The sequence below is a fragment of the Mesoplodon densirostris genome, chromosome 4, assembly GCF_025265405.1.
Source record: "Mesoplodon densirostris isolate mMesDen1 chromosome 4, mMesDen1 primary haplotype, whole genome shotgun sequence".
Taxonomy (NCBI): domain Eukaryota; kingdom Metazoa; phylum Chordata; class Mammalia; order Artiodactyla; family Ziphiidae; genus Mesoplodon; species Mesoplodon densirostris.
In genome coordinates this window covers 178146539-178169017 of record NC_082664.1, presented here as the reverse complement: position 1 = coordinate 178169017, position 22479 = coordinate 178146539, and the positions used below count along the sequence as shown (strand labels likewise).

General features: G+C 40.9%; 1 protein-coding gene across 2 annotated transcripts in view; it reads left to right on the top strand.

Moving 5' to 3' along the window:
* Positions 1-22479, top strand: part of ITGA8 (integrin subunit alpha 8) — a 195684-nt gene that overhangs the window by 39455 nt on the left and 133750 nt on the right. For both annotated transcript variants that reach the window (XM_060097784.1, XM_060097785.1), the window contains exons 7-11: positions 8512-8637; positions 9576-9620; positions 12058-12101; positions 13561-13617; positions 17364-17416. In XM_060097784.1, coding sequence (XP_059953767.1) covers positions 8512-8637; positions 9576-9620; positions 12058-12101; positions 13561-13617; positions 17364-17416 — 325 coding nt within the window. The remainder of the gene's footprint in view (positions 1-8511; positions 8638-9575; positions 9621-12057; positions 12102-13560; positions 13618-17363; positions 17417-22479) is intronic.

Here is a 22479-nt window from a genome sequence, read left to right as displayed (position 1 = left end):
TGTTGAGTATGAACATGTTTGAGATGTCCAAGACTTTTCACATAAGTATTTAGATGTATGGGCTTAAACTCAGAGAGGATAAGGCTATCTAGGCTAAAATAAAAACTAGCATAGTGATGATAACCAAATCCGTGGATGTGAATGGGATGCCTAAAGAGAGATTACAAAGAATACAGACTTAATTTTGGCTGTAAAGTTTAGAATAAGGATAGAAAAGAATATGAGAGAGATGAATAGTTGAGTGAAGTTTTTTGGGTTTTGGTTTTTTTAATGGAGGAGACCTGATCATGTTTAAAAGGCCAATGGGAAAGATACAGGCGAGATGGATTTATGATAAAATTTTACATGAAATTACTGTTAAGCTTAATTCATACATATACAACTATGAACATCAAATAATTAACCTTTCAGTCTTTAAACATTATTTTGCAAACTGGAAAACAATATATTTTATGCAGAGGATGGGTATAAAGTAAAAGTGATGTGTTTAAAAAGATTTTGTTCTAATGCACTTGATTAATTTCACATAATTCTTTCCTTACGTTGAAAAAAAAATGTCTGATATAGATGAAATGCTGACAATTAGCCATTTCAAGGGGATAGAGAGCATCTGTCTGAGATAGATAATTTAAAATTTTACTCAGTCAGTCTTAAGATTATAATATTTAGAAAGTAACAACGGGGCGACCTGCCAGCAGAAGTTTCCCCCAGGTTCTCTTCAGATTTTTTTTTTTTTTTTTTTTTGCGGTACGCGGGCCTCTCACTGCCGTGGCCTCTCCCGTTGCGGAGCACAGGCTCCAGACGCGCAGGCTCAGCGGCCATGGCTCACAGGCCTAGCTGCTCCGCGGCATGTGGGATCTTCCCGGATCAGGCATGAACCCGCGTCCCCTGCATCGGCAGGCGGACTCCCAACCACTGCGCCACCAGGGAAGCCATCTCTTCAGATTTAAAGATTAACATCAATGGCTGACACTCAGAAAAATAAAGTTTGGAAGGCTGAAATTCCTCGATAGCTTTGAAAGTGTTTGCTTCTGTAGAGTTGTATTTCCAGAAACTTACAGCAGGAAACCGTCGTGCCTTTAAGTCCTGCCTTAAAACAAGATAACACCTTGCTACTCAAAGATTGCTTTGGAAGATGGCGGAAGAGTAAGACGCGGAGATCACCTTCCTCCCCACAGATACACCAGAAATACAGCTACACGTGGAACAACTCCTACAGAACACCTACTGAACGCTGGCAGAAGACCCCAGACCTCCCAAAAGGCAAGAAACTCCCCACATACCTGGGTAGGGCAAAGCAGAGAGATTCCCGCACAGAGGAGCGGTGCCGAGCGGCACTCACCAGCCCGAGAGGCTTGTCTGCTCCCCCGCCGGGGCGGGCGGCGCTGGAAGCTGAGGCTCGGGCTTTGGTCAGAGCGCAGGGAGAGGACTGGGGCTGGCGGTGAGAACTCAGCCTGAAGGGGGCTAGTGTGCCGCGGCTAGCCGGGAGGGAGTCCAGGAAAACTCTGGAGCTGCCGAAGAGGCAGGAGACTTTTTCTTCCCTCTTGGTTTCCTGGTGCGCGAGGAGAGGGGATTAAGAGCGCCGCGTAAAGGAGCTCCAGAGACGGGCGCGAGTCGCGGCTGAAAGCGCGGAGCCCAGAGACGGGCGTGGGACGCTGGGGCTGCTGCTGCCGCCGCCAAGAAGCCTGTGTGCGAGTGCAGGTCACTGTCCACACCGCCCTTCCGGGAGCCTGTGCAGCCTGCCACTGCCGGGGTCCCGGGATCCAGGGGCGGCTTCCCTGGGAGAACGCACGGTGCGCCTCGGGCTGGTGCAACGTCACGCCGACCTCTGCCGCTGCAGGCTCGCCCCGCACTCCGTGCCCCTCCCTCCCGCCCGGCCTGAGTGAGCCAGAGTCCCCGAAGAGGCTGCTCCTTTAACCCTGTCCTGTCTGAGCGAAGAACAGACGCCCTCCGGCGACCTACACGCAGAGGCGGGGCCAAATCCAAAGCTGAGACCCAGGAGCTGTGAGAACAAAGAAGAGAAAGGGAAACCTCTCCCAGCAGCCTCAGAAGCAGCGGATTAAAGCTCCACAATCAACTTCATGTACCCTGCATCTGTGGAATACATGAATAGACAACAAATCATCCCAAATTGAGGAGCCAGGAGTCAGTGCTGTGCCTCTGAGGTGGGAGAGCGAACTTCAGGACACTGGTCCACAAGAGACCTCCCAGCTCCACATAATATCAAACAGCGAAAATCTTCCAGAGATATCCATCTCAACACCAGCACCCAGCTTCACTCAACGACCAGCAAGCTACAGTGCTGGACACCCTATGCCAAACAACTAGCAAGACAGGAACACAACGCCACCCATTAGCAGAGAGGCTGCCTCAAATCATAAAAAGTCCGCAAACACCCCAAAACACACCACCAGACGTGGACCTGCCCACCAGAAAGACAAGATCCAGCCTCATCCACCAGAACACAGGCAGTAGTCCCCTCCACCAAGAAGCCTACACAACCCACTAAATCAACCTTAGCCACTGGGGACAGACACCAAAAACAACGGGAACTACGAACCTGCAGCCTGCAAAAAGGAGACCCCAAACACAGTAACATAAGCAAAATGAGTAGACAGAAAAACACACAGCAGGAGAAGGAGCAAGATAAAAACCCACCAGACCTAACAAATGAAGAGGTAATAGGCAGTCTATCTGAAAAAGAATTCAGAATAATGATGGTAAAGATGATCCAAAATCTTGGAAATAGAATAGACAAAATGCAAGAAACAGTTAACAAGGACCTAGAAGAACTAAAGACGAATCAAGCATCGATTAAAAACACAATAAATGAAATCAAAAATACTCTAGATGGGATCAATAGCAGAATAACTGAGGCAGAAGAACGGATAAGTGAGGTGGAAGATAAAATAGTGGAAATAACTGCTGCACAGCAAAATAAAGAAAAAAGAATGAAAAGAACAGAGGACAGTCTCAGAGACCTCTGGGACAACATTAAACGCACCAACATTCGAATTATAGGGGTTCCAGAAGAAGAAGAGAAAAAGAAAGGGACTGAGAAAATATTTGAAGAGATTATAGTTGAAAACTTCCCTAATATGGGAAAGGAAATAGTTAATCAAGTCCAGGAGGCACAGAGAGTCCCATACAGAATAAATCCAAGGAGAAATACACCAAGACACATATTAATCAAACTGTCAAAAATTAAACACAAAGAAATCATATTAAAAGCAGCAAGGCAAAAACAACAAATAACACACAAGGGAATCCCCATCAGGTTAACAGCTGATCTCTCAGCAGAAACTCTACAAGCCAGAAGGGAGTGGCAGGACATACTTAAAGTGATGAAGGAGAAAAACCTGCAACCAAGATTACTCTACCCAGCAAGGATCTCATTCAGATATGATGGAGAAATTAAAACCTTTACAGACAAGCAAAAGCTGAGAGAGTTCAGCACCACCAAACCAGCTTTACAACAAATGCTAAAGGAACTTCTCTAGGCAAGAAACACAACAGAAGGAAAAGAACTACAATAACGAACCCAAAACAATTAAGAAAATGGGAATAGGAACATACATATCAATAATTACCTTAAATGTAAATGGACTAAATGCTCCCACCAAAAGACACAGAGTGGCTGAATGGATACAAAAACAAGACCCATATATATGCTGTCTACAAGAGACCCACTTCAGACCTAGAGACACATACAGACTGAAAGTAAGGGGATGGAAAAAGATATTCCATGCAAATGGAAACCAAAAGAAAGCTGGAGTAGCAATTCTCATATCAGACAAAATAGACTTTAAAATAAAGACTACTAGAAGAGACAAAGAAGGACACTACATAATGATCAAGGGATCAATCCAAGAAGAAGATATAACAATTGTAAATATTTATGCACCAAACATAGGAGCACCTCAATACATAAGGGAAATATTAACAGCCATAAAAGGAGAAATCGACAGTAACACAATCATAGTAGGGGACTTTAACACCCCACTTTCACCAATGGACAGGTCATCCAAAATGAAAATAAATAAGGAAACACAAGCTTTAAATGATACATTAAACAAGATGGACTTAATTGATATTTATAGGACATTCCATCCAAAAACAACAGAATACACATTTTTCTCAAGTGCTCATGGAACATTCTCCAGGATAGATCATATCTTGGGTCACAAATCAAGCCTTGGTAAATTTAAGAAAATTGAAATTGTATCAAGTATCTTTTCCGACCACAATGCTATGAGACTAGATATCAATTACAGGAAAAGGGCTGTAAAACATACAAACACATGGAGGCTAAACAATACACTACTTAATAACGAAGTGATCACTGAAGAAATCAAAGAGGAAATTAAAAAATACCTAGAAACAAATGACAATGGAGACACGACGACCCAAAACCTATGGGATGCAGCAAAAGCAGTTCTACGAGGGAAGTTTATGGCAATACAATCCCACCTTAAGAAACAGGAAATATCTCGAATAAACAACCTAACCTTGCACCTAAAGCAATTAGAGAAAGAAGAACAAAAACATCCCAAAGTTAGCAGAAGGAAAGAAATCATAAAAATCAGATCAGAAATAAATGAAAAAGAAATGAAGGAAACGATAGCAAAGATCAATAAAACTAAAAGCTGGTTCTTTGAGAAGATAAACAAAATTGATAAACCATTAGCCAGACTCATCAAGAAAAAAAGGGAGAAGACTCAAATCAATAGAATTAGAAATGAAAAAGGAGAAGTAACAACTGACACTGCAGAAATACAAAAGATCATGAGAGATTACTATAAGCAACTCTATGCCAATAAAATGGACAACCTGGAAGAAATGGACAAATTCTTAGAAATGCACAACCTGCCAAGACTGAATCAGGAAGAAATAGAAAATATGAACAGACCAATCACAAGCACTGAAATTGAAACTGTGATTAAAAATCTTCCAACAAACAAAAGCCCAGGACCAGATGGCTTCACAGGCGAATTCTATCAAGCATTTAGAGAAGAGCTAACACCTATCCTTCTCAAACTCTTCCAAAATATAGCAGAGGGAGGAACACTCCCAAACTCATTCTACGAGGCCACCATCACCTTGATACCAAAACCAGACAAGGATGTCACAAAGAAAGAAAACTACAGGCCAATATCACTGATGAACATAGATGCAAAAATCCTCAACAAAATACTAGCAAACAGAATCCAACAGCACATTAAAAGGATCATACACCATGATCAAGTGGGGTTTATTCCAGGAATGCAAGGATTCTTCAATATACGCAAATCAATCAATGTGATACACCATATTAACAAACTGAAGGAGAAAAACCATATGATCATCTCAATAGATGCAGAGAAAGCTTTTGACAAAATTCAACACCCATTTATGATAAAAACCCTGCAGAAAGTAGGCATAGAGGGAACTTTCCTCAACATAATAAAGGCCATATATGACAAACCCACAGCCAGCATCGTCCTCAATGGTGAAAAACTGAAACCATTTCCACTAAGATCAGGAACAAGACAAGGTTGCCCACTCTCACCACTCTTATTCAACATAGTTTTGGAAGTTTTAGCCACAGCAATCAGAGAAGAAAAGGAAATAAAAGGAATCCAAATGGGAAAAGAAGAAGTAAAGCTGTCACTGTTTGCAGATGACATGATACTATACATAGAGAATCCTAAAGATGCTACCAGAAAACTGCTAGAGCTAATCAATGAATTTGGTAAAGTTGCAGGATACAAAATTAATGCACAGAAATCTCTGGCATTCCTATATACTAATGATGAAAAATCTGAAAGTGAAATCAAGGAAACACTCCCATTTACCATTGCAACAAAAAGAATAAAATATCTAGGAATAAACCTACCTAAGGAGACAAAAGACCTGTATGCAGAAAATTATAAGACACTGCTGAAAGAAATTAAAGATGATACAAATAGATGGAGAGATGTACCATGTTCTTGGATTGGAAGAATCAACATTGTGAAAATGACTCTACTACCCAAAGCAATCTACAGATTCAATGCAATACCTATCAAACTACCAATGGCATTTTTCACAGAACTAGAACAAAAAATTTCACAATTTGTATGGAAACACAAAAGACCCCGAATAGCCAAAGCAATCTTGAGAACGAAAAACGGAGCTGGAGGAATCAGGCTCCCTGACTTCAGACTATACTACAAAGCTACAGTAATCAAGACAGTATGGTACTGGCACAAAAACAGAAAGATAGATCAATGGAACAGGATAGAAAGCCCAGAGATAAACCCACGGACATATGGTCACCTTATCTTTGATAAAGGAGGCAGGAATGTACAGTGGAGAAAGGACAGTCTCTTCAATAAGTGGTGCTGGGAAAATTGGACAGGGACATGTAAAAGTATGAGATTAGATCACTCACTAACACCATACACAAAAATAAGCTCAAAATGGATTAAAGACCTAAATGTAAGGCCAGACACTATCAAACTCCTAGAGGAAAACATAGGCAGAACACTCTATGACATAAATCACAGCAAGATCCTTTTTGACCCACCTCCTAGAGAAATGGAAATAAAGACAAAAATAAACACATGGGACCTAATGAAACTTAAGAGCTTTTGCACAGCAAAGGAAACCATAAACAAGACGAAAAGACAACCCTCAGAATGGGAGAAAATATTTGCAAATGAAGCAACTGACAAAGGATTAATCTCCAAAATTTATAAGCAGCTCATGCAGCTCAATAGCAAAAAAACAAACAACCCAATCCAAAAATGGGCAGAAGACCTAAATAGACATTTCTCCACAGAAGATATACAGACAGCCAACAAACACATGAAAGGATGCTCAACATCTTTACTCATTAGAGAAATGCAAAGCAAAACTACAATGAGATATCATCTCACACCAGTCAGAATGGCCATCATCAAAAAATCTAGAAAGAATAAATGCTGGAGAGGGTGTGGAAAAAAGGGAACACTCTTGCACTGCTGGTGGGAATGTGAATTGGTACAGCCGCTATGGAGAACGGTATGGAGGTTCCTTAAAAAACTACAAATAGAACTACCATATGACCCAGCAATCCCACTACTGGGCATATACCCTGAGAAAACCATAATTCAAAAAGAGACATGTACCAAAATGTTCATAGCAGCCCTATTTACAATAGCCCGGAGATGGAAACAACCTAAGTGTCCATCATCGGATGAATGGATAAAGAAGATGTGGCACATATATACAATGGAATATTATTCAGCCATAAAAAGAAATGAAATTGAGCTATTTGTAATGAGGTGGATGGACCTAGAGTCTGTCATACAGAGTGAAGTGAGTCAGAAAGAGAAAGACAAATACTGTATGCTGACACATATATATGGAATTTAAGAAAAAAATGTCATCAAGAACATGGGGGTAAGACAGGAATGAAGACACAGACCTACTAGAGCATGGACTTGAGGATATGGGGAGGGGGAAGGGTAAGCTGTGACAAAGTGAAAGAGCGGCATGGACATATATACACTACCAAACGTAAGGTAGATAGCTAGTAGGAAGCAGCCGCATAGCACAGGGGGATCAGCTCGGTTCTTTGTGACCGCCTGGAGGGGTGGGATGGGGAGGGTGGGAGGGAGACGCAAAAGGGAGGGGATATGGGAACATATGTATATGTATAACTGATTAAATTTGTAAAATAAAAATAAAAAAAAAATAAAAAAAAATAAAAAAGATTATAATATTTATAGAAGCAACTAAAGGAAATAAGCAAAGGCAGTGTGTCTATGGGAGCAGGGAAGGGGATATTTAGCTTTAACCCAGAGAAAACTGGCAAATTCTACAGACGTTGTTCAGAAACTCATGTGTAAATATGATTGTCTTAATATAAGAACAGTCATTTCAGGCAAGGTCACTTGGAGATATTTACAGCCTGATTTAACAGTTTTATTCCTTTGGAACTTCAGACAGAAAGACTGTAGGAATGCGGGAATTCCCAAGGAATAGTTTGGCTTTAAAATTAATATTAGATTTTAGTCTCTTGAAAGCATTCCTCCAGTTTTCTCTCAAAGAGCATGAGATCACACTTTTCCCTTAGATTTCCATAATAAATATAGGAATGCATAAAAGTTGTAGTGGAACATTGCTGGCCATCTTTTGGATTCATGTCTATCCTGTTATGGAGTATAATCTATAAAAATACTGAATCACTATGCTGTGTGCCTGAAACTAACATAATATTATAAACCAACTATACCTTAATTTAAACAACAGAAAAAAATAAATGTTGTATGAAAACAATTACATAGTTCATCTTTGGTTCTTCTATCAGAATGGAAAGCTCTAACCAGCTGTCAGCAAATTTAGCCTGCAGTTCTAGTGCCCGGCAGGAAAATTCACTGTCGAAAATGCAGGCAACCTCATGACCATTTTCAAGGGCGTGTGTGTTGTTCAGACACCCTGTGTCTGTGCAGAGAGGGCCTGCCTCTCATGTTCATTCAGTTAATCTATTCATTTGTTTGAACACAGGTCAGGTGATCACTGCCAGTATTGCAGATATCATTGCAAACTACTCATTCAAGGATATCCTGAGAAAATTGGCTGGAGAAAAGCAGACAGAAGTGGCTCCTGCATCCTACGATGACAGTTACCTTGGTGAGATGCAATGCTCAAGACATCTGCGGTTTCTCAAAAGACAAAAGCATGTTAAATGTGGAAGCAAATTTTATCCCTCACTTATAATATTTGGCACCTTTTGCAAATTTTCTTCTCTTACTAGCTTCGAGTGGACCCTTAACTTTCTTTTCTTTTGATTCAGCCATTATATGTAGTCTCCATAGTTTGATAGCTGTTTTATAGGCTCCGTGACAATCTCTCGCAAATAAAATATTTTACCAGTCGTAGATACTATGTATTAGTGAAGATGCCCAGTACTACCCGGGCAACATGATGATGACCCTTTCCAGTTTCTAAAAAGAGCAAGAGACTTTCCAGTTGCTAGAATGTTCTCAAAATTTATTATGTGCAAACCACACAATGCCATTTCATCACTATTGTTTGCCACCTTTGGTATCGTATTGGCATTTTGATTCCTTGATGAACTTTTAAAAATTGTAGTTATCTTTTATCACCTCATCTCACTTTAGAGCCAAGTGAAGTTTGTGGGAAATCATCATTAAAGGTATTAGGAAGTAGGCCTTGTTGGTGATCAGAAATTGCAAAACCTGAGCACAAGAGATACCTTTCAGAGTAATTATGTCTGATTATGATGAGTCAGCAACTCTTAAAATGCAGCAACCACCAATCACATGTCAAGGTGGGCAATGAAGCATTCCTACTTCTAAAAGGGACCTCAGAATCCGAAGGTGTTGCCAGGCTCAGAAGTAGCAGATCTATTATGCTTCCAAGATTTAGTATAAATCCTGGTTTGATTAATTTTGCTCTTTATAGAACCCTAAACTTTTATGTAAATCCCAGAAATTGTTAGGATTTCTGCACAAAGTACTACTATGGTAGTGCCTTCATATTTCTAGATATAGATCATTTGTAAAGCCTTCAAACGTGTGATTCGCTTGTTTCTTGCTTTAAAACAGGATATTCAGTTGCTGCTGGGGAATTTACTGGGGACTCTCAGCAAGGTGAGAAGCATTGTTGAAATGAGGCGCTCTACTGGATTGGCTAAAACATGCGTTCAGGTTTATCCATGCGATGTTAGAGAGAACTTGAACGAACTTTTTGGCCAGCCCAATATAAAACACGGGGAAAAGTGCAGTGACCTAAAAAGCTCTTTTAGGACTGTGATTTTTAAACAATTCTGAAACTTTTAATCAGCACTACATTTAATAACTCCTTTGTGTTATAGCCATAGGGGGCTGCAGGCTCCAAAGTTACTAGTGTGATGGCTGATTTTTTTTTAAACCAAATTCTGAATGTTTGTGGGAAATGAGAAGCTGTGGTTGCCAGGTATCTCACTTGGTATAATCCCCTTAGTCTTTCCTGTTTGGCAAGCCTGATCCCGAAATCAGTCAGCTCTGTTCTGTCTGACTGAGGTCTGTTTTTAGGTGCCCCTAGTAAACATCTATACCTGTGTCCAGGAAGCTGGAATGCGGTGTAAGGTCTAGAATCTACTCAACACTCAACATCTCTGTTTGAATGGCTCTTCCAAACTTAATAAGCTTATACCTGAACTCCTGATCTTTCCACTTAAACATGCTCTACCCTCCATCAGCTCCATCTCAGTAAATGGCAATGCCATCCTCCGAGCTGCTCAAGCAAAAAACCTTGCAAGTCAGCCTTGGACTGTGCTCTTTCTCTCACACCCCATCCATATCTAATCCATGAGCAAATCCTGCTAACTAAACTCAAAAGACAGCCAGGATCTGCCTACTTCTCACCTCCTCCACAGCCTCCACTCTGATCCAAGCCCCCATCAGCACTGTGGCAGTAGCCTCCTAACTGATCCTCTTTGCTTTCATCTTGGCCCACCTGTGGTCTTCCCTAGATCCAGCAGCCAACGTGGTCCTTGAGGAACAGAAGTCACGTGGTGTAACTTCTTTGCTCCCAGTGATTGCCCAACTCATTCTGTCTAAAATCCAAGTCTTCACAATGACCTAAAAGACTCTGTTCATGAGGCCCCTATTTACTCTGACCTCAGCTCCCAGTCCTTTACCCCTGACTCCTTCCATCCACTCCAGCCACCCTGCCCTCCCTGCTGTTCTTTGAATATTCCAGACACACTTCTACCTCAGGACCTTTGCACATGCTATTCCTTTTGACTAGAACATACTTCTCCCAGATCTCCATAATATTTACTCCTTCACTTTCTTCAGTCTTTGGTAACATGTCATCTTCTTGCCAAGACCTTCCCTGACCACCCCAATAAATCATAATTCCTTCTGCCTCCCAATTCCAGCACTCCCAGTACCATTTTACTGCTTAGTTTTTCTGCGTTATACTCATCCCCTTCTAACATGACATTTGACTCTACTTTTCAAACTGACTGCCCCTTCCAGCTCAAGTATAAGTTCCATGAGAGCAGGGAATTTTGTCTTTGCTCCGTGCTGTATCCTATGTTTGCAGTTAACATTTATATGTTGATTGAATGAGTAAATTTACTACAGAAAAGTCCAACATCTAGGCCCAAATGGATCTTCTCTGATTATTAATGCTCCAACAGCATGAGCACCCAACTCTGCTAGAGTTTATTACATCAGATAGAATTAATGCTAGAATTTGTGCTCTACCTTTTGGACCAGGTTTGGGGGAAGGGAAGTTTGAATGGAAGGGGACTCTTTTCCAGGCCCCCTTTCTTTAAATTAAAGTGTTGACCCCAATTAATCAAAAGATAGTTTAGATTTATAGAAATGAGAGCTGGAAAGATCTTTGATAATCAAGCAGTTCCAACTCCCATCTATTGTAGGTGACTGGAAATAATCAGTTTCAGTGATTGATCCCGGGTTTATGGCAGACCCAAGGACTGAAACCACTATTTACTGAATCTAGAGCCATATCATTGTGCAATGGAATATGCTCCCCGCTTTTCACCAGAGTTGCTTTTTCTACCTCTATTATTGAAGCTTCCCTTCCTCGCGTACCCTTGGCTGCCAGGTTGTCCTATAATTCTGTTCCAGGGGGCAAGACTCAATCATTTATGGTATGTGGCTTTTCCTTAGGTAACTGAAATTGTTTGAACACATTAGTGGGACAGGAGCTGTTACTTTGTACACTAGTACAAAAGACTAGTACGAAAGACAGTGAAAACTGGAGAAATCAGAGTATGAGGTTTAACTGACAAATCACACACAGATCTGAGAAGCCAGGCTTATGTTCTGGAGGCAGAAACACATGGAGAATGTGATGGAGACAGGTAAATCTCAAAGTACGACTTTGGGTCTTCTGTTTTCTTTCGTCTGTAGCAGAAGCAAAAGCCAGTGCGAAACTGTCGCTTCAAACCTCCATCTCTCTACAGGATCCATGATAGTTACTCATTTAAGAGGCACCCTCTTTAGCTGATTTGTTGTATAGCTTTACAGTGTACTATGCCACTCACCTTGTGAATGACTATTTCCATCACAGAATTGGTTGCTGGGGTTCCCAGAGGAGCACAGAATTTTGGATGCGTGAGTACTAAGAAGGCGTTACACGCTACATTCTCTACATACGCAAAGAAACATTTTGCTGCATACAGTTTTCAAATCTTTTAAACTGCCCTTTAATAGTGAGCACTACTGATCCACGCTTGTTTGCTTACGAAAAGGGAGGTTAGATTCTTTTCTGATCTGGGTGCAGGATCAATTCCATAGTCTGTGGGACCCAGTGTAAAGTGAAAATGCTTAGCCCCTTGTTCAAAATTGTTAAGAATTTCAGGACAGTGACAGCTGGGCTATCCAAAGGGTGGGTAGGGCTCACCTGCATGTGGGACCCTTTGTGACTGACTGCACGGGTCACGTGCCCATGAAGCTAGCCTAGCCCTATGCATGTGCATAATCTGGGAATAGTTGCAGAGGATCCCATTGTTGATGTGATCAGCATTTTAATATGTCCCATAAGGTGGACATAAGAAGGTCAATTGTTATTTCACTAGTGTATTAGTTTTCAAGGGCTGTCATAACACATGACCCCAAACTGGGTGGCTTATAACAACATAAATTTATCCTGTCACAGTTCAAGAGGCCAGAAGGCTGAAATCAAGGTGTGATCGGCACAGTCACATCCTTCCCAGGCATGGAGGGGTGGATTCTTCCTGCCTCTTCCAACTTCAGGTGGCCCTGCCTTTCCTTGGCATGTGGGAGCTTCACCTGAATCTCTGCCCTGGTCTCCATATGGCCTTCTTCCATCTGTGTCTATGTGTGTCCTCTCCTCCTCTTATAAGGACACCAGTCATTGGACATAGGGCCCACCCTAAATCCAGGATGATTTCATTTCAAGATCCCTAACTTATTTCATCTACAGAGACCCTATTTCCAAATAAGGTCACCTTCTGAAGTTCGGGATAGACATTAGTTTTGAGGGGATACTATTCAAACCCATTACAACTAGTTACCATAAAAATAGGAAAGGAAAATAAATCGACCTTATGAAAAGAAAAACTTATATTTTAAATAATGTTTAAGTCTGGCAAACTTATAATATCTACAGATTTTAGGTTGTCTGGATAGAATTTAAAAGGAATATTTTTGCTACATGGATAATACTTTAAATTTTCATTTTTTTGCAGAGAACCATAATCATCAATTTCTCATAACAGCATACGCAGAGAAATGAAACTTAGATTAAATTTTTGATTAGAGCAATTAACTGACTATCAGATTAGGTGCTCTCAGCATTCTTGAATTCAGATTTCTCTACATCAGATTAGTAAGCATGCATTTTGTCTGAAAGGATCCCAGATTTAACCATAAACAAAAAGTTCAGCTGGATTTTTTAAAGATCGTTCCTTTGGGCTTATTTCTTTTTACATATAGAGCTAACCACTTATGACTCCTCACAAAAATTGTAAAATGATTTAAGTTAAACTTTTAAAAAAGTGCTCCAATTCTATGCCAAATGATGTAACCTATCTAATTTCTATGATTTCAGGTTTCAATCATTAACTCTACAGATATGACCTTTATTCAGAATTTCACTGGTGAACAGGTGAAGACATTTTAGAATCAAATAATGAATGTCACTCTGCGCTAATAGTATATTGTAATATGTTATTTATTCATTCATAAAATAAATATTTACCGAGCACCTACTATGTGCTGGAAACTCTTCTGAGCACTGGGAGTGTAACCAAGTATCAGACAGACAAGATCCCAGCTCTCACGCAGCAGTACGGGGGAGGCTGATGGAGGGTGACAATTAACAAACAAGTAAATGCCCGTGATGATTTCAGAAAACGATAAGTGATGTAAAGGCAGAATATGCTCCCTAAAAGCCCAAAAGCCACTAACTGCTGAAATCCAAGAGCAATCCTGTTATGTTGCGGTCCTTATGTAGTGTGCACAGTGATGAGTTCTGAGTACCCGCCTTCCCCCCGAGAAGACACAGGCTTCTTGTAGGTTTCACATGTTGGTCAGTCAGTGGGTCTGGGCTCTGCCTTCCTGTCCTCACAGTGACTGGAACCCTCCCCAATCCCAACATTATATGGAAGATAAGCTCTCTGGTTCTGGTCCCTTCCCCCCCGGGGGTAGGTATGGCCCCGTACCCACTGTCACTGGCTGGGGTCTTATCATCAATGGGTCAGTTGCCTGCAAACAGGCTGCTGTCATCCTCCTGACATAACACGGCCTGAGGTCACACTTCATTCACTACACTGGGTTTCCTGGGTTTTTGACCTGTTGAAATCTGTCACATTTCTTTAAAGGATGAATGTGATACTCCCGTCTAAGGGAGCCAATCGTGAGTTGAATTCATTTCTCTGGTCAACCAGTTTCCTTTCCTAACCACCAACCCAGGGTAAGGAGCTTCTAGCAAGCCTCACACTTGACTCCAGCCAAGTTACATCTTGGCCCACGGGATCCCAGGAGGATCCAGGTTTAAGATCCTGAAATGCTCAACTCTTAGCTACACACAGAAATTTGGAATCATATATTTGTCAAGCAAATAGAGTTTTTTAAAGAACACAGAGCATTTTTGACATTTCCTCCCCCAAACTGGGGTTTTAGTCTATCCGTTACTGTGCAATTTTCAACAAAGCATTTAAAAATGTCCCTCATGGTACTCCTGTGGTAAATATAGAGATACAAGGCTGTGATGATAGTGAAGTTGGGTGGATTTATAAATTTTGAACCATGATTCCCAAGTGGTGACAATTAATGGTTTAATGGAAATCTGGCAAGACTTCTCCTTTGTCTTTTCATTTCACATTTTTATCATTAAAAGCTCTTTAAACATTGTTAAATTTGGCCATTCTGTAACTTCTCATCTTCAATACCACCTAGTTCTGCAATCTTGAACCTCAGAACTTAATACATAAGTGATGAAATTCCTGAGTGAAGACCACACAATGCCACCCAGGAATAAGGATTTTACCATATGTGTTTGGAATAGAGAAACGAGGTGGGAGAATTGAGTTATTGCATGACGCAGTTAAATGAGGCGTTCATTTCCTCTGCAAAGAGTATTTTGCACCTGGCACCCATGTCTTAGTCCATGGACTACTATAATAAAAATACCATAGACTGGGTGGCTAAAGCAACAAACATTTATTTCTCACAGTTCTGGAATCTAAGATCAAGGGGTAGGCAGATTTGGTATCTGCTGAGAGCCTGCCTCCTGTTCACAGCCGTCTTCTCGCTGTGTCCTCACCTGGTGGAAGGAGGGCTAGAGAGCCCTCTGGGGTCTCTTCTCTAAGGGCACTAATCCCATTCATGCAGGCTCAACCCTTCGTGACCTAATCACCTCCTGAAGGCCCCACTTCCTAATACCATTATATAAGGAGTTAGGTTTCAGTGTTTGAACTTGGAGGAGGGGAGGCATAAACAATCAGTCTATAGCAACTGTATATGTTTGGAATAGACAAAAAAGGTGGGAGAATTGAATAACTGTGTTACACTTGGTAACTCATCTATTTTTTTCCTCTTCAAAGAGTATCTAGCACCTGGCACCTACTCTGAGCTAAACACTGGTCAGACAGGGCAGAGAGAAGAATGAACAACACAGATGGAACTCTCTGCCTTCTGTGGAGCACACTTTCCAGGGGACTGTAGGCTGATTAAATTTGTAGGTGATAGGAAGCTAAATTGGCTCAATCAGGGGTCCCCAACCCCTGGGCCATGGACTGGTACTGGTCTGTGGCCTGTTAGGAACCAGGCTGCAGAGCAGGAGGTGAGCAGCGGGTGAGCGAGCGAAGGTTCATCTGTATTTGCAGCCGCTCCCCATCGCTCGCATTACTGCCTGAGCTCCGCCTCCTGTCAGATCAGCGGTGGCATTAGATGCTCATAGGAGTGCGAACCCTACTGTGAACCGCACATGCGAGGGATCTAGGTTGCCCGCTCCTTATGAGAATCTAATGCCTGATGATCTGAAGTGGAGCTGAGGTGGTGATGCTAGCGCTGGGGAGTGGCTGCAAATACAGATCATCAGCAGCAGAGAGGCTTGACTGCAGAGAGACCATAATAAATCAATCGTTTGCAGACTCATATCAAAACCCTATCAGTGGGCCTCCCTGGTGGCGCAAGTGGTTGAGAGTCCGCCTGCCGATGCAGGGGATACGGGTTCGTGCCCCGGTCTGGGAGGATCCCATATGCCGCGGAGCGGCTGGGCCCGTGAGCCATGGCCGCTGAGCCTGCGCGTCCGGAGCCTGCGCGTCCGGAGCCTGTGCTCCGCAACGGGGGAGGCCACGACAGTGAGAGGCCCGCATACCGCAAAAAAAAAAAAAAAAAAACCTATCAGTGAGTGGCAAATGAGAACAAGCTCAGGGCTCCCACTGATTCTGCATTATGGTGAGTTGTATAATTATTTCATTATATATTGCAATGTAATAATAATAGAAATAAAGTGCACAATAAATGTAATGTGCTTGAATCATCCCGAAACAACTCCCACCCCCCCCAACCTGGTCAGTGGAAAAACTGTCTCCCACGAGACCAGTCCCTGGTGCCAAAAATGTTGGGGACCGCTGAGCTAAAGCCCTGGATGGCAGAATATGGAACCAAAAAATCTTGGCAAGCTAAAACTATTGGCCAAATCTGAAGAGATTATAAACCTTGAAAACATAGGTTGAAAACAAAAATATAAGAGCTAGAATGTAGAGAGATTAGGCACACTGGTTCACTCAGAAAAGACTTAGAAACCTTAGCAGACAATAAACTCAATATGAACTGATACAGAGACGTGGTTTACCCTCAAATTAAAACCTTTTTATGCTTCAGTGATATAAAGAGTCCAAAGCAGAGGGTGTCCATCCTACTTATCTTCTCCTGTCCGTGTGCTCAGGGGGTATCATCTTTTCTTTGGTATCCCATGTTGTATCTCTAAGAAAGATGGGAAGCCAGCTGAAAACATTTCCATAGGAGATTTCATATGGAAATGGAATTAGGTTTATTCTGTGACATTCAAGATTGCAGAACTAGGTAGGAGCATTAAGGACCAGATGTTACAGCAGGACCAATTTTAGCAAAAAGTATTCTAATAGTTGTATCTACAAATTGAATGGGCTTATTGCTGAACATCTCCAGAGGATGTCCGAGTAGATGTCATGGGCGTTGGGAGGAACGTTATGCATTAGGTCAGGGGTTAAACTCAATGACTCGAAGACTGTCCATGTCCAAGGGTCTATGAATTTAAATGCAAAAATGGGCTGCAATGTGGCTAATCTTTCAGGGAAAATTGAGAATACTATAAAAATGGCTTTTTGAGCACAAAATATATCATCTTATGGTTTTCCTTTGCAGATGGCATCTTACTTTGGATATACAATTGCAGTATCAGATGTTAACAATGATGGGTAAGTTTATAAGAACTTCCTCACTCACCAGATATTATATTCGTCCTTAAATATGTTATATTTTTTCCTTTATGAAATACATCCTTCTGTACTTCCTCAACAAGATCGAGGCTCTCTTATTTTAACTTTTTTTTTCAGTCCAGGGCAAAAGGATACATCTACTAAAAAATTCTCTATCATCCTTTTTTATGTCTTTATCACATCTGCCACTTCTAAGAAAGGACTATTTTACTTAGTTTTATCTTTGATTTTATGAATTAGATAGTCCTTGGCCATTTGACTTCCATAGCCATTGAAGAATTTGCTAATCTGCCTTCACCCTTTAGCACATGATATTCATAAAACATTTGCACATAAATATTTTTTCTCCTGACAGTGCTTTAACCAACATACTAGTGACCCCCATGCAGAAGATGAAATAATAATATTTTTTTTCCAGTTTATGGCAGTAAATTATAGTTGAGCTTGGATCAAACAGCATGATAAATTATGGTTGTGTTTATTACTTCAAAGAAAATTGTTATTAAGCAACTCTCTGATCCACGAAAAGCACCTAACTGACAGATAAGACAAATGATTAAATAAGAAAACCAATAAATTGAGATGAACTGATTATTCATTCAATAAATATTGTTAGAGCACCTACCATATGCCAGGCATTGTTCTTGGTTGCCCAGAATGTAGCAGTGATTAAGTAAGAATAGGTCTCTGCTTTCATGGAGCTCACATTTTGGTAAGAAGCAAATATCTGAATAATCTGAACTATGTTCCCTTATCTGGGCTACATCATGGATAGACATTAGCTATGACCTCTACATAGCTAGAAATGAACTTTATTTATTATGCGGTACCATATGATTGGAGATAAATTTGGTAACTTTTGTACCTTTTGGAAAATATCTTATTATTCTTTCATTAAACCTATATTTCTTGAGCATCTTCTACACACGAGCACTGTTCTAGGTGCTGGGATACAGCAGAGAACAAAACCAAAACCTGCACCCTCATAAAGGTTATACTGTAGTTTGGGTGGGAGCTACAGACAAAAAATAAATAAGTCAAATAAAGATTATGTTAGATGGTGATGAGCACTATGCAGGAAAAAAACAAAAACAGAAGGCCAGAAGCAATCAAGATGTTCTTTAGTAGGTAAATGTGTAAGTATTCTGTGGCCCATCCAGACAATGGAATATTATTCAGTGCTAAAAAGAAATGAGCTATCAAGCCATGGAAAGACATGGAAGAACCTTAAATGCTATTACTAAGTGAAAGAAGCCAGTATGAAGAAGCTTCATACTATATGAGTCCACTAGATGACATTCTGGAACAGACAAAACTATGGAGACAGTAAAAAGATCAGTGGTTGCCAGGTGTTAACAGTGAAAAGAGGGATGAATTAGGTGGAGCACAGAGGCTTTGTAGGGCAGTGAAAGTATTCTGTAGGATACTGCAATGGTGGCTTCATGTCATTATACATCTTTCTAAACCCACAGAATGTACACCAGCAAGAGTGAACCCTAATGTAATCTGTGGACTTTGGGTGATGATGATATGCCCATGTAAGTTCATCAGCTGTAACAAATGTACCACCTGGTGCAGGATGTTCACAGTCGGGGAGGCCTTGCTTGTGGCAGGGGGTATACAGGAACTGTCTGTACTTTCTGTGCAATTTTGCTTTGAACCTAAAACTGCTCTAAAAAATAAAGTCTATTAATGAAACTTAAAAAAAAAAAAACAGAACGGGGATAGAAAAAAATTGGGAGGGATGCAATTTTTATTCAGGTAAACAGGGAAGGCCTGGGTGTTAGGTTAGGTGAGGGAGCAAAACACAATAGTATATGGGGAAGAGTGTCCAAACTCCCAGCGGAGCGGGGAGCTGCTGGCATAGTCAAGGAATAGCAAAGAGGCTTGGAGAGAAAGTCTGTGAGCTGCTTTACACAGCACCACACAGACTCTGCCATGGATAGAATGAGTCTGTTTCCAGGAAGGACACATCATCTTGAAGACCCCTGGAGGAGTCGAAGCAAGGGACTGGCCTGCACCCACTTTGGTTTTAGCAGCCATGCTCTGTTCATTGGGTCTCCATGGAGTGAGGCCTTCTGGGAGCCCACTGCCATAAGCCAGGCGAGGCAGGACAGTGGCTTGGACCAGAGCAGTGGCAGGAAGAGTAGAACTGGTTGCACTCTGGGTCTATTTTTTTTTTTTTTTTTTTTTTTTTGCGTTACGTGGGCCTCTCACTGTTGTGGCCTCTCCCATTGCGGAGCACAGGCTCCGGACGCGCAGGCTCAACGGCCATGGCTCACGGGCCCAGCCGCTCCGCGGCACGTGGGATCCTCCCAGACCGGGGCACGAACCCGTGTCCCCTGCATCGGCAGGCGGACTCTCAACCACTGCGCCACCAGGGAAGCCCTCTGGGTCTATTTTGAAGAACGCAAATCTTATCCTGGATAAGATCTGTGAACGAAAACTTATCCTGGATAAGATCTTATCCTGAAGATAACTGAAAATGAAGTTGCTTTAATCTTCAGCTGTCTGACTTGTGGAAAGGAAGTAACAATTAGGACCACCATTCAAAATGAGCAACCTGGATGGACTGTATCTGTTATCAGAGCCTTTTAGTCATTTAGAAAGAAAATGGTGGAGGAAGAACTTGAGGTTCAAAACATGGCGAACTGTCCAGATATAGAAAGCCCATTCTTTAGTGAAAACAAAAAATCCGACAGTGGCCCTTGGGATAAGTGTAGACACATTTCCCTCAACAGATAACAACACAACACGCATGAGGGCTTCTCTCCTGGGAGCCAGGCAGCATTTTTTAGGGCACAGATCACCCAGCGTGTTTCCTTCTGTAGTTCACTCCCTTTTAAATCCTTTCAGCTTTCCCCCCAGTGTCACAATATGCCCTGCAGGGCACCATGTCCTTCCTGAAAACACATTCATTCTAGTCTAAAGAAAAGTTTTGTGACAACATTTATAGGACATTTTTTTTTTGCCACATTAAGAAAAAAAAAGAAAACTTGTGAAAAAAGGACCTCATTGGTCTCAAACAGGAATTTTCCAGTGATAATTTGTTCTTTCTTGATGTTCTTAAAAATTGCTATGGACATCATGTCTTTTTATTAGGTAGTATACTCTGAATTCTTTAGACTGCATTGAAAAATACATCTATTATCTTAATATTGTCATTCTTAAAGAAAAAAGTACCTATAGATTCTCAGTCTGTATATTGTTTGCTGTTCTAATTACTTAGATGCAACGTACATTCATGTTCCTATAATCAATGAGTGTGCTCTGGAAGCCATTGAGAACACTGCATCCCAAATAAAGATAGAGAACTCACGTAAAGTCTGAGATTACAATAATGTATATATAACTTGCCATCATTTTTGCAGCACCTGTTTTTCTAGAACAATCACTTGATATTGTTGGCTTTCAGACAGACAAAAATAGGGAAAACATGGCATCTTGTGTTTCTAGGTTTATACTTGATCCCAGGACGGGGGCCTGAGAACCACTAATTACTGTGACAGCACGTGTCCTCACCTCCTGGGGTGGATACTCATCCCCAGGGAAGGTACAAAACAAGCCATCAGGGCAGAGACATAAACCTGTAATCCCTCAGAAATCTTAGCAGAATGAGAAAAAAAAAGGCAGTAAATCATGCAGGTGTCAGTGACTTTTCCTAATCTCTTGTGATGGCTCCATGTCAGGACACGTGTGGCCTTGTCTTGAGAAAGAGTGCTTTTGTCATTCTCAGTTTCTGACAAGATTTCTAGCAGGGACCCTAAGGCTAGAATGGGATTTGCAGCAAACACAAATCTCTATCTCAAATAAAGTTTTCCTGGATATAAACCTCAGTTGGTTAGCAGTTTCAAATGCAGAAATCTTGATTCTCCATTGAAACAATCGTAGAACTTAACATGCTATTAAGCAATCACATTTTATCTTTATCATGAAAGATTAGCAGTGTTTTTATTTCTCTCAAACTACCTTTATGTGTAATAAGTCTAATAGCACAGGACAATCTGTACTACAATCCAATGAAACTACCTAAAATTCACAGGACAATCTGTACTACAAGCCAATGAAACTACCTAAAATTCACCAATGAGGAAATTGAAACACAAAAGTTAAGTGAATTGCCCAAGAGCACACACTAAGTAGGGCAAGGTCTTGATTAGTTCACAGAACTTTTGCTGACTTACCTTATAAATTTTTTGTTCACTTATATACAGAGAACTCTTTACTAAGCTCTATAAAATACCTAGTAGGAAAGCATATGTATAATTTCAGTCTTCAAGGGTTTAAAATCTGTAAGAATTAAGAATTTTTAATCTACTAAGTGAGTACAATGACTGACATGCCTCTCACTTACTTTTTAAAAATTGGGAAACAGATAAATTAATATACTTGCCACTGAAGAAATCCAATAATAACCTGTAAAATATTTTAAAAATAAAAAACTGTGTATATTTAAGGTGGACAACATGTTTTGATATACATATACATAGTGAGGTGATCACTGCATTCAATCTAATTAACATCTCCATCTATGTGATTCATCTGTATCCATCCAACTGGGTGGTCCATCCATCACATAGCTACCGTGTGTGGGGGGGGTGTCTGTACAGTAAGAGCACCTAAGATCTACCCTTTTAGCAAATTTCCAGTATACAATATAGTATTATTAACTATAGCCACTGTGCTGTACACTGGATCTCTAGAACTTATACATCCTACATAGCTGCAACTTTGTACTTTTTGACTAATATCTCCCCATTTCCCCAATCTCTCCACCCGTGGTAAGTGCCACTCTCTACTTGTGTGAATTTCACTTTATAGATTCCACATATATATGCACATATAGACCTATCTATATTCATATTCTTGTAAAAACATACAGATATTGTCTATAACATGTATACAGATATACATGTACATACACATATAGAACACACATGGATTTCAATGACCTTAAATAAGGGTTGGGGTAGAAGAATAGCATATACATGTGTTTCAGTTTTTACTCTGTTTTGCTCGTTGATAAGAATCTGTTTATTAAG